This window comes from Brachycentrus maculatus, unplaced genomic scaffold, assembly GCF_059751285.1.
Source record: "Brachycentrus maculatus isolate JH-2025_06_01 unplaced genomic scaffold, ASM5975128v1 h1tg002318l, whole genome shotgun sequence".
Lineage (NCBI taxonomy): Eukaryota > Metazoa > Arthropoda > Insecta > Trichoptera > Brachycentridae > Brachycentrus > Brachycentrus maculatus.
This window is the reverse complement of record NW_028282806.1, coordinates 12,830-26,379: the sequence shown is the minus strand read 5'-3', so window position 1 is coordinate 26,379 and position 13,550 is coordinate 12,830. Positions and strand designations below refer to the sequence as shown.

General features: G+C 34.1%; 1 protein-coding gene and 1 pseudogene across 1 annotated transcript; one reads left to right on the top strand and one right to left on the bottom strand.

Moving 5' to 3' along the window:
• Positions 1-7,577: 7,577 nt before the first annotated feature.
• LOC148298240 (peroxisomal acyl-coenzyme A oxidase 3-like) lies at positions 7,578-9,220 on the bottom strand (annotated as a pseudogene).
• A 2,598-nt stretch (positions 9,221-11,818) lies between these two features.
• Positions 11,819-12,556, top strand: LOC148298239 (piwi-like protein 2; the record flags this gene model as incomplete). The annotated part of the gene is made up of 3 exons (XM_088277020.1): positions 11,819-11,913; positions 12,172-12,274; positions 12,356-12,556. Coding segments are annotated over 3 exons (399 nt in total), but the record flags the coding sequence as incomplete, so codon positions are not given.
• Positions 12,557-13,550: the final 994 nt, after the last annotated feature.

The window sequence follows — 13,550 nt, the reverse complement described above, 5'->3', positions numbered from 1 at the left end:
TCCCAACCCCAACCCCAACCCCAACCCCAACCCCAACCCCAACCCCAACCCCAACCCCAACCCCAACCCCAATTATCAATGTTAGAGATTATAGTGGATATTATAGTTTATATTATGGAGATCATATAGATTATAGCATATATTATAGTGTATATTGTAGTGTCTATTATACTGTCTATTATACTGTCTATTATATTGTCCATTTAATCAGATGACAATTTGACAATCATTCACTATGTGTACCATTTGTGATGGTCCTTGCATATACATCTGTCATAGATAACACACTAATCTCGTTCGTTTCCATAGACCGCAGTTTCAGAATATTTTTCATTCTCCGTGTTTTTACATTAGTTCAACGGAACATAAATGTGTCCTTAGTTTGATTCAAATTCATTAACTCCTTTAATCGGTCTTACAGTTGTTCCATAAAATCGATAACTTTGATCTTCTAAAATCCTTAAATTAATCAAAACAGTTGCCATGCTTTATTCCGACAATTGATCGCTAAATTCATAAGCATAAATTTATTCATTTTCCATGAACCATGAACCATGAACCATGAACAGGCATAATAATAAGTTTAGGCTTCTTTCCGAGATTTATAGGTTGATTTAGTGAAATTATCTTCATAAACCAAAACGTGATTAGGAGGACAATGAGCATTATTGTGGAGGAGAGTAACAGGAAACCCCAATACTTGTGAGTTTTTCAGGAAAGCGATGTTGAATCTCACTGATGTCGATAAATTTAGACGAATGAATTCCTGGTATCAGAATAGCTGTCATATTATCTTTGTGTTAAGTTAAATATTTATCGTCATACAATATATATAATCCATTTATTTTATCAGGCACTGCCTATAACCGTTACTCTCAACCATGGAAATATCAACTGAAATCTTAGATATCATTGGCATTGTATACTCAGGATTGGCATTAGCAATATCCATCCCGGCATTTATTGTGCTTGAGACTCCAACTAAATCCTTGATCTATTTGCAGTTGTCCTATTTGATTGCTCAAGCAGGATTCTCAACTAAGCTTGGGATCTCAAATGCTCTTATCCCACTCTCTCCGGAGGCTTTAGATGGGTTCTATTATCATCTGAACTAGTATGTTGGTGTGACTGCATTTCCGATAAGCTTCTTGGTGTTTCTTGTTGGTGTTATGCTCATCTTTAGGTTTATCACAATTTCGGAGGCTGTACGGAACAAGGGACTAACATACCATAGAGTGCATCGCATAGGTAAGCCATTTCTACGCTGGACTGCAATGATATTCCTCTATTACTCTCTGTATTATATAGTGAAACTAACTTCAAGTCCGTTAATAGCTGCAGAAATATTCCTAGCTGCCTACATAGTCTTCCCTATAATCCAACTAATCCTCTATTGGAAGTTCCCATAACCCAACTCAAACGACAAACACAAATTCCTAGAGTTTTTTGATTATGTGAGAATTTGGCTCTTTGCACTGAATGTCGTACTCGCAAATGCATACTCTTCGAAGGTCCCTTATTACTTTCTCATTCTCGTACAGCTCGGGTATTCTTTCCTCTATGCCTACTTATATCCTTACAGACACAAAAAGACTAGCTTAATCTTGCACATTATTGGAGAGTTGGTGATGACTCTCAATATTGCAATGATAGTATCAGGGGACTCGAATATGTTGGCTTATTACTTAGACTTATTCTATTTAGGGTTAATTCTTTTGCTTGATTTGATCTTTGTGATGATTGAGCTAATTGGTTACTATCAGAATCGGAATAAAAATGCAGCGGATGTGATTCCTGAGAATAGCGACGATAATATAAATAAGAAGAAATATGATGCTGCTTTATAAGATTTGGAGGGAGACTAGTTTAATCAATCAGGAAGTTAGGCTGTGCTTAGTAATAATAAATCTGGGGTAAAGAAGCCAATTAAGAGGAGATGATCATTAATGTGATCAATTTATCCTATTTATCCTCTTTATCATCATTTGGCCCATGCATTTATCTTGCATACGTAAATACATATTCATACATACATACTTATATACATCACATTTTATATCATCCATTCATATATAGCAATGAGAATAGTAATACGGCGCGAACCAAACTACAAATAAACTCAATACACAATCCTCTAGTTCACTGGCAAATTCGAAGGCGGCAATGATGATGAGGATTAATCTAGAGCCATGATGCGTTTGGGGACGCTATAAAAAGTATAGCCTATAAGTGGCTCCGAATCCAAAAAGCAATAGTATCGCATTGAAATGGGAGCAATGGATTTGCCTGGGTTCTAGGTTACAGTACTCAAGAACGAAGATAAATTCCTATATACTGAGAATATCGAGGTGAGTGCCAATGAAAGACTAATTTTAGTCAAAGGAATTGTTACAAGGAAACTAATATTCAATCGAAGACCTGTACCCAATATCGATCGTGTTAATTTCGACCGTGTTCGTAAAAGCTAAAATTATTCATCGATTTTCAAGTATCTCGATGCTGGCAAACCACAAACAACGAACAAATAAGATGAGCGAGAATGATACTTGTTAATTATCAATGAATTGCTACTTAATTAATTAATTAATTAGAGTCAACCAGTCAGTATATTAACACAAACACTGATACAGATATAGATCTGAACAATCTACACTAACTTAATCAAACAGCTGAAAGAACACTCAAATCCTAGAAGATAAAGCTTTTTGGAATTACTAATAATCTAGCATTCCATTTCCGTTCTTATCTGACCCATTAATCAAGTTCTCCAGGTATTTCTCATCTATTTATTGGTTGAGGCTGTTCAAGTTATTTATATTATTGCTCTTGGTAAGCAACATCTCCCTCAACTAACACACACTAATCTGCCCATCTTTATCCCGATCCAGCATCTTAAATGCACTCAGCATATTCTCTTACTTGAATATCATCATGTTCTCTAAGCAACTGCTAACAAACTCAGAATAGTTTACAATACCATCTTTATCAGTATCAATACTTTTCATTAGGTACTTTATTTATTTTAGGGAGATGTTGTTTTGTTGTTGCTCTAGGCAGATCTTGAATTATTAGAGAGTTAGGTGACCATCGTTGTTGGAATCGATCTTCTTGAATAACTCTGATAGTTTTATTAGCTATGACTCTGATAGTTGGGAAGCAATGTAGGTTACTGTTATTTGTTTGAGCTTGTTCTATGTTACAAATGGGTACTTTGTTGTATTTTGCGAAATTGTAGAGTTTACCGAAATTAAGTTTTATGGGATTGGTGCTAGGGAGATTATTGGCAGTCATCCAGGGATGGTTCAATATTTAGTTCAGGGATATTCTATTTTCTACTTTCCTGAAAATTTTATCTATTAAATCTTTTAGCTGGAAACTGATGCCTTTCATTTCTGGGCCTAGAATATAAGCTGAATATACTTTATCTGGGGTAGACTCCCTTTTTAACAGATTCCAGGATTTATTGGTCGTTTTATCCATTGAATGGAGGAATGGCTGTTATCATCATATACAGTACGACACCTAATGACCAGATGTCGCATCTGCAGTCATAACCCTGTTCTAACAGGATTTCAGGGGCTACGTAATAAGGCTGAATTATTTATAGAGCTACCGTGCCAACAATATTTCCTTTATGGTTTTTGCTTAGTTCGGACATCTCCTTCATCATATCTTATTTCCATTAATAAGCAAACCCAAAATCAATCAGCTTCAAATAAGTGTTCTCAGGGCTTTTATCCTTCGTCAACAATAAAAAATTCTCAGGCTTGACATCCCGATGCGCAATCTTATTCAAATGGCAATATTGCACAGATTCGACCATCTGCCGGAAGAGTCTTCGGATTAAAGTTTCTTCCAAGTTCGATTTATCACAAAGATAATAGTAGAGTTCTCCACCCTCGCAAATACTGAAATAATTTGATTGGTTACTCCATGACAATGTGATAGAATCCTTAGTCTTCGTAAGTCTCGTAGATTTTGATTACGGAGGGGTGATCCATTTTGATAAGGATTCTTATTTAGTTTTCGAGGGCTTTTAGTTTACCAATTTTGGATTTTTAGATGGACTTTATTGCTCGTTTGCATTTGGGGTTGCTTCGGAGAGATGCTTCGTAAACTGTGCCGAATCCTCCCTCTCCTAAAATTTTGTGAATTTAGTAATAGTTACTAATTTTATCCTTCTTGCAGCCGATAAACAGGGTTTTGCTCAATTTAATGTTATTTTATGGGTTTTTGATAGTTACGAAATTATACTTCTTATTTTAATTGTTCATTTGTTAGTTAAGTTGTCGCGAATTGCACTCAATAATTTTTTACTTTACTAATATTTTATTAAGTAATTACTTAGAGAATTTATTAAAAGCCATCCGTCGAAAATAATTAAAAATGATTATAAAATGTTAAGGAATTAGGGCTAAATTTTGTGGAATTTGTGCAATTAAGAAAAAGAGTCTCTTTCTATGGTTTCTATTGGGATTTGTAGGATTTGTTCGTCTATTATATAATGGGGTTTGGATATATTGAGAATGTAATGATGATGTAATGAGAATGTAATGAGAATGTAATGAGAATGTAATGAGGATGTAATGATGATGTAATGAGAATGTAATGATGATTTAATGATGATGTAATTTAAGGGTAATGAAATTTAATGAAATATAATGCGAATTGTATGATAAAACAATACAATTATGCACATATAGATTAAATACATACTTAACAAATAGACACTTTTTTCATCAATAATTTCAAATTAAGAATTTATGCTAATTCAATCATTGATTTCACTCACAGAAGTCTGGCGAAAATAAATAGTCCCATTTTGTCAGAATAAAAAGCAATGCAGTCGTAGCAATGAGCTTCAAAACCATGATTTGCCATTTTGGTTCAGTCCATTGAGTCTTATGTTGAGTGTCCTGAGCGTAGCTTGAAACTTATCGATAAAGTGTAAAGATAATGAGAGCATTCAGTAACGACAATAGTAAGGATCCCCCTAAATTATGTGTATAAACAGCAATAACGCTGATTACAATGTTTGCAAGGAAGAATTTGAGCATGTGCACAAAAACATTGAGAAATAGTTTCCTAAGTTTGTATTATTTTTTTTAACATTCGTTCATTTTAGATAAATTCTTTTTTGTTTTTTTGTTGATGGACAACATTTTGAAAAGAATAAAGAAGAAGAATTTATTTTTACAGAAAGTAGAATAAAGATAGTTATTCGTTTAGATTGTTTTCCAAAGTTCTTTCAACCCTGAGATGAATGTTTTTAACAAAATCTGAAGAGCTTTCATATGTGTTTCATGCTGCTTTACTTATGTCTGGCTTTATTCATTTTACACTTTGAAGATATTGAAAATGAAACGGCTTTGAGTTAGGCATAAATGAAACGGAATCGAGAGCAGTCCGACCAAAAACATGAATTTTGAGAATGACATTAAGTATAGAACTTTTTCACATAGGATCGAAAAGAATATGAGTGAATGCGAAGAGTCTTTGTTATAGAAATATATGAACCCTTTCTTTATGAGACAGTAGATCATAAAAGAATAAAGAACAAGCTCGAGAAATAAGTGCAATTTTTGACTCTCTTGAAGCGCAGGTAAAAATATCTTTAAGATTCTATAAATGTGAGGAAATAGTAATGACTCAAAGAATAGGAAGCAGAAATAGCAGGCCAATATTTTTTTCTACTTATCTTTTAAGCCAGCAAATGCAGAGAAGATGAATATTAGCCAAATAAGTTCGATGATATTTGTGTAGAAATGAATAGTGTCTTCGTCAATTAGAAATATCTAGAAGAATGCAATTGTGAAGAGAACTGCAAGTTTTTATCGAATCAACGACAGTTCAAGAAAGCTATGTGTTTTTATTGAGTGTTTGCTTTGGACTTTATCTGTGGAAATATTTCGGAATAAGTTTTCTAGCCCGGTGAAGTATTTGTTAATATCTGTTGCGAAATCTGCAAATAATTTAAAGAGTAGGACAAACAAAACAAACGACACAAATAAAAGGTAATAGAAAGATTTCACGATTGATATGAAAATATTGTGGTATGTAGTTTATCGGAGGAAGTAGATGAAGAGCCCTGTTGAAGCAATCAGGAAACCTGCAGCTGTCAGAGTAATGAGGAGATTAGAATCGTACCTATGTGATGATTGAGATGATTGTGATGATTGTGATGATTGAGATGATGACTTTAGTGCATTCTCAATATTCTTGGTCGTTGTTTTTTAGCGTCCAGCAAGGACTGCAATGATCAAACAAACAAAGTAAATAGTTACCAGATTCTCCCACATGAAATTTAGTACCGGTTAGGCCATTTTAATCCAAATAAACTGAACGAGGTGTCCGATGTCTTCAAGTAAGCTTTTGATTTAATTTATGGAGATTTCTTATTCCATTGCCTTTTTCAGATCTAAAAAATAACAAAAAGTGATACAATACAAAAATTATGCGAAAGTGTTATGATATAATAAATGGATCATACTAATTAAGAAGTGAAGAATATAGGATATATTTGTATTATACGCATGCATATATGCTTATATGGCATATCTGTAGCCTCACTGACAGCATTGTTATAATTGCTTAAATTATTAAGATGATATGATACTCTGCTTTGCGTACATTCTAAATACACTATGAACAATATCAGATGTATTTTTATCAGCATTAATCATGTAAGATCATTTCGCAAACCTCTGAGACTCATAATTCTTCAAAAGCTTAGTTTCGGGATTCCGATTCCGAGCATCAATGGAATTTTTAAATCTGTTAGAATTGACTTGGACATATTGAACGGGCTTAGTTTTTCGTTTTTATTATTACTGCTCTTCTTATTCTACAATGTTTTACGAGTGTGAAGCATTTAAAATAACTGTTAACACTTTTTATTTTAATTCTGTCGACATTTCAGTTTTCGATTTGGAGGCTACATTACGATGCAATTCCAAAATTTATTTAATTTTGTTCAAAACTTATTCATTCTGTTGTTTTTACTTTGCTAGTAAAACTATTTACTCTTAAATTTGGCATTTTTATGTAGTCATCCTTTTCTTCCACTCGCGAACCATTGGAGTAAACGATAAGAACTTTTCAGCCTCGAGACTGGTAGTCTGACTGTCCATTAAATATATAATACTCTCTATAAACTAATATTAAGATATTGAGTTCAATATATCATTGGGGTCTGTATTTATTAATCTGTTCAGTCCATGGTTTCTTTTCGAACACACCTTTCCCAGTCATAATCATATTTAAATATAATTTCATTCCATTTCCATCTTATGAAGCAAAGGGAGATCCTATGACGTAGCTGGGAGGTGCAAGAGCATCGATTGCGGAAATACAGTCAGGATACAATAGTTAGCATCCTTATACTATTAGGTTCTAAAGTATTTTCCTGAAGGAGTGGCTGCCTACTTTTTATTTCAGGAATGTGTGAAAGCTCCAGACTCTTAAGCATTCCTAGAGAAATGCACGATTTGCCTGATGATTGATTTCTTTAATGTTCTTATAGGCTTATGCAAAATAGTAAATGTCGCCTATACAGTTATAATTGAAATGTACCAAATGTAAGAGAGAGCTAATTAGCAAAATAAGGCTGAATTTAGTTCCAAAATTCCTCGCCATTTTCCATAAGTCGTTTGATTTATTTAATAATCTGCTCATACTTAATGAAAAATATCGATTGATAGATTTTCAATAAGGTTTCTGGCTTTTTCAAGATTTCTAAGTTTTATGAAAGTTATTGGTAGTTTATAGACTGTTCAGGTACTTGGTTTTGTGATTTTGCTTAGTACACAAAATCGAGATTAATAAGCTGCCCTTTCTGTTCGGTCGACAAGAATTTTAATAGGAATTTAGAAGTCTGCTGTAAGAGAAGGTTGTTATCGCCTTCCCATGTCAGATTTACATCATTTGATTGGTAGAGATCTCCGAGTCGACTGTAAGAAGAGTATCCATGTCCTCCAAGCATCTCTCTCGATGTTGACATTACATATGTCACAAACTGTGAAGATTTGACTTTTGCGACAGCTGAAATAGCGTGCAATTATTGTACAATTTTTTTGGAAGGATCGATTAGGTTTTTGGCATTTCTTGTAAACTGAGTACTTATTTCGAAACTTCCAAATGCGAAGACTAAGGCGCTGGCCATCGGAACAAGCAATCTGTATTTGGTAAGAGGATAGTCGATGAGTAGTTTTTATTGCTCATTTGATTTAGGATCACTGAATTGTCTTCTTTGGAATGCATAGCGTATCGAAATAGCGAGGCCTTAAATTGAAACACCTACTGTTGCTAAAGAGACGAGTGCTCGGCCTGCAGATAGTGGACTCATATGCCTCCCAAATCTTTAGAGATTAGATTTCATTGCTGAGACATAATTTCCATTCTCATCGATCCCTCCGAGCTTTGCCAATAAATTCTTGATTGGCACTCTCACATTATCTAGAATAATACCTCCATTATCTATTGTGTTCAAACTATTCTTGGGTCCACAGTCCAATAATGTGACTCCAGGCTAAACTTAATGGGTTTATCGATTTCTGATTCGTAATATAATGGGATGGAGGCCTTGTTACTTTCCATCGACTATAACCTGAGCCCATACAATAGTCATTGTGGCAGTCAGCCAAGCCCCTCCAATCCAATACTTCATTCCCTTTTCGCCATTTGTCGTTATCATCAACTACTTTGTTTCTTTATCATAGACTGCTTCAGTTTGATTGCCCCGTGAATAGCTCCCATGATGATATTAAGTCAAAGCAAAACATCCTAGATCTTTGCCCTAAAATGCATCGTTAATGCATTGCCTATGAAACTAGTTGGATTCAAATATCAGCAGACTCTTTAAGTAGAGCATATAGTGGATAAGTATCTTAACACCAGGACCAACCCCATAACAGCACATGACATAGAATGTTGCATCAAATCTTTCAGGGTTTTTCTCATTGTTCAGCTTCATTGTATGGATGAATTTCATTGTTTGTTGGATGCCTCTTAGTCTTTGTTAGGGTCTGGGCTCGTCCTAGATATCTGAATGTGCAAAAATGAGAGGATTATCTCTAATTAGGGCATAAATCTCAGGAATGTATTTCCTTAGGCTGCTAGGGACAACTGTCTCATAGAGTTATTTGGTGCCTATTTTGCTCATTCTCCGAACCTCCTGCATTCTGGTCTCTTCATGGCCTGATTGCAAAGATTTGCTCAATGACGTCAGTCTGTGACTCATTAATTCTATCACTATCTAATTATATAAGAAAACTCTATTATCATCATTAATAATCTGTTACTGCTATACCAGCCAATCTATATATCAATTAATACCAATCAATCACACACAATTGCAAAATAGTACAGATGATCTAAAAATCGACTCTCCCTCTCTTCCATTTCCTCTTCTGCGAACTCGTCGAGTAGTGCTTTAGAAATAACAAGTAATAAAGCTACTATCCCGAACTCAAAAGAACTGGGCTGGATATCGGCTATCGACTCTATAACTAAATCGCAGTCAAGAAACAAATAACAGAAAGATCAATGACAATCCCTATCATCATCAAAAACATTCAAACTAAAGTGTTTAAGTATCTCTTCAACTATGAAGCCTCTAATGCCTATTCAGCAACTCAATAGGATTAAAACTCTGAGAATAAGGGTAAAAACTATTATCAGGTTATAGTGTAAGAATATTTGTATATATGTAGTGACAATGTATCGATATATCTGACATGGATGCCTGAACATATGTGGGATGTGTCGGTTCTTTTTGCAGGGATTATTGAGGCAGTTTGTAAATCTTCAGGGCTGCAATGCGAGGTGACATCGTCGACTAAGAATGAGAATGCCAATAGCTAATATTTAGAGACTTAGTACTATATTCGCTACTCTGAAGCAGAAAATAAAAAATGGAATACAAAGTAGTGAAGGGATAGGCAAGTGATGAGGCAATTGCTGTATGAAAGAATTTCATCTCAATTAATTCATTAATTAATACATTAAAGAGTGCTTTATAGAGAATTATTTCTTGTTTTGTTGGGAGGGTTAAATGTCATAATTTCTATTCTCTGAGAAGAGGAACTCTGTTATTTAATTTGTATTCTCTGAGAAGAGGAACATTGTTATTTTATTATTATCTGAAAGTTTAAGGCAGAGAAGAAAATGAGTACCAAAAATGTCGGTTGTCGAATTTAGTCGCGATATCGTTTCCATCAATTTTAATAGAATTTAATTAATTAAAGGTGACATTAGATGTTTGCGGCATTTGCGACATTTGTTATATCTGCGAACATACAATAAATATGATATTATCGTAATGGCTTCATCACATACAATATACAACTACAATAAAAGAATATGACAATATCATTTGAATTTCCTATATAAGTTGATTGTGAAAGTATTTAATTTATATCATAATAGCTTGATTGAAACAATGTGTTGCATGTTTCTTGGCTTTTTATTCGGACTTCTTGTTGTCAACTTGTTCCTATTCGTTACAGGTCGTTAATATGAAATTGAAATAGGTCACTACTTAATATGGGATCTTCCAGCTGTTATTTATCTCATTGAACATGTTATTGCATGCTGCATCCCTACTGGTAAATGGTTTGTTTACTTTGCTCTACGTGAATGGTCCAGAGAATAAATGTTAGAGCAGGAACAAATAGCCATCAGAGAAAACATCTAAGAAATATAAAATAGAAGAAGGCAGCTTTAGTAAGCACGTCAGTAAGGACGTTAAATTGATGTCAGTTCACCATTGCCAGGACAGTCAGCGAATTCTTGTCAATTTTTTATTGGAACCATGAAAGGTGCTTTAGTTTTGATTTTCTGCATAGCCTTTGGCATTGCTCTGCTATGTGCTTGTATAAACCGGAGGTCTTCACGAGTTCAGAACCTTCATCAGATGACTGGAAATATCGCTTAAAGGACTATGTCTGATATCGTGTGATATTTGAATATGTTTAATTTATTGTGAGCTTTCTAATAGACTGATTGGATGTTCCAGGGGTTCTTCAAAGTGTCTCCAGCTTTTTATAGAACTATCTATCATGAGATTCTATCATATATTGCAATGACTATAATCTAATATATTTGTATATCTATATTGAATATTTAGTTTTATTTAGTTTTGGGTGAAGAAATATATCAAAAAAAAGGAGAAGAGTAAGGTTCGGGGTTCGACTAATGGTTGGGGTACTGAGTATTTATCAACTCAGGCTGAAACTGTGGCTGATAAATATTTAGATAAACTTCCGAGTTTGAACAAAAGACTTATTTTGGCACAGGTTTTTGACCAAACTTATTATTATAATCATAAAAAGGTCTTCTGCATTCTTTTTGCTGTATTCCTACCTACTATATTATCTAATTATTTAATTATTTTATGTCACTTTAAGATTACATTCTCATTGCCTTTATATAGAATCTATAGCATATATTTTATGGATGTTAGCACCCAGAAAATAAATGAAGCCAACATGATATTAATTTGTCACAATTAGACAGCCTTATATATATCTCTCTCTATAGATGTATATGTATATGTGTGTATATGTATGTTTGTGTATGTTGTATTTGTCCATATTTCGATATATAAATAAATAAATCCCTCCAAATCTCCCTCTAAAACAAATATAAATCAACTATAAATTCCCTAATTCCCATATACTTTAAAATGGACGTTGAAAGGACCATCAGCCTCTTCGACCTACCAAAAAGAATCAAAGGCAGACATACAGATAATTTTCGCTCAGTGGCTTTTAGCTCGAACTATTTCCATGTCACAACCAAGAACTAAATCAAATAAATTTATATCTTCAAGGTGGTCTTCACTCCCAAAATTCAAGATGATAACTCCAAGCTACGCACCACCCTACTCGATAAAGGACTTCCTGAGATAAAATAGTTTATCAATAGTCCTGTTATTAGTGGTAGCAATATTTTTAGTCTTAAGCCTCCAAATTGCAATTAGAAGACAATTAAGGTTGAAGATTATAGCATTCTGGTCAAACAAGTCAAAGTGTTGGACTTAACTATAAATCCAAAATCCTTGCTACAGTTCCTGAACAACTCCTTAAGGAATTTATTAACTAGGCTTGATTATACAGAAATAGGCCGATCTGGTAAATTCTTTAGTGCCCGAGGCTCATAAAATTTGGACAGTGACCTCAAAATGTTTTGTGGTGTGAAAGCAAACTTCATGAGACTCGAAAATGGAATATATCTGCGTGTTGACTCTGCGAGGAAAATTGTCAGGAATGAAACTGTACTCGATTACATTAACCAAATTTATCAAGTCAATAAGGAAAAGGATCGTTAAGAGAAAAGAACCATTTTAAAAAACTAGCTCATCGGACAGACTATCATGACAAATTATGGAAAGACTCGCTATTTGAGGGTCATCGATGTTACATTCGAAAGTGTCGATGAAGTGAAACTCGATGGTGAAGACATGACATTAAGAGAGTTCTACGATAAGAAATATAATCGTACTATCAACAATGCCAAACAGCCTTTACTAGTTGTGGAGAATCGAAACAAAACTTAAGTAAATATTTATGTTATCATAGACTAATAAAACGATTATTATCCCGGAGTTTTGTCTCATGACTGGGATTCCTGATAGTTTTGATTAGTTCAAGAGAAAAAAAGTATCAGAGGCTACGATAAAGTCAGCTAGCGAAAAGAAATCGGAAATTCTTAAATTTATGAAAAAAATTGAAGAATCAAACGATTTTGTTTCGTTGAAAGATATTGGTCTAAATTTAGATCATAAGATGGAAACTATCAAAGGAAAAGTTATTCAGGCTCCGAGACTTTAACTAGGATCAAACAAGGCTGTCGAAAGTGGTCGGTAATCAGGATTTCAGCTCTTCAGATAGCCCATATTTGAGGGTAGCCACTCTTTGAAATGCGGCATCATTGTCAGCCAAAACTGCGATATAAAAAGCTGTATCGACACTTTCAGAAGCACATCAAAAAATTTGAGAATCAAATTCGAATAAACAGTCTTCACAATCCGATAAAGCGATAAGAGAAGATTACTCGAAGCAATATTGAACACGATCTAGACAGCAGTAAAAAAATAGAACATTAATATTTGTCTGATTGTAATTCCCAACTTCCTGAAGAATAACTACCAAGAGTTCAAGAAGCAATGCCTCCAGAAGAGTAATATTGTCAGTCAATGTGTTGTGTAGTCGACCCTGAAAAAGAAAAATCTGCAAAGTATTGCAACGAAGATACTCTTGCAAATGATTGCGAAAAGAGGAAACATTTTGTGGGTTCCTAAACTATCTGTTAGTTTAAAAAATGCGATGATTATGGGATTCGATTCAGCAAAAGGTCAAAAAACGAATGTGCTGAGTTGCTGTGCAACTGTCAATGACACATTCTCTTCTGTGTTTTCAAAAACAGCGACATATCCGTCCAATTAATCAAAATTTCAAGAAATGAAAAAGATTTCCCTTGAAATCATCGCAGAATACACAAGGAAAAATTCAAAAGTCCCTAAAGAAATTATCATGTTCCACAATAGCACA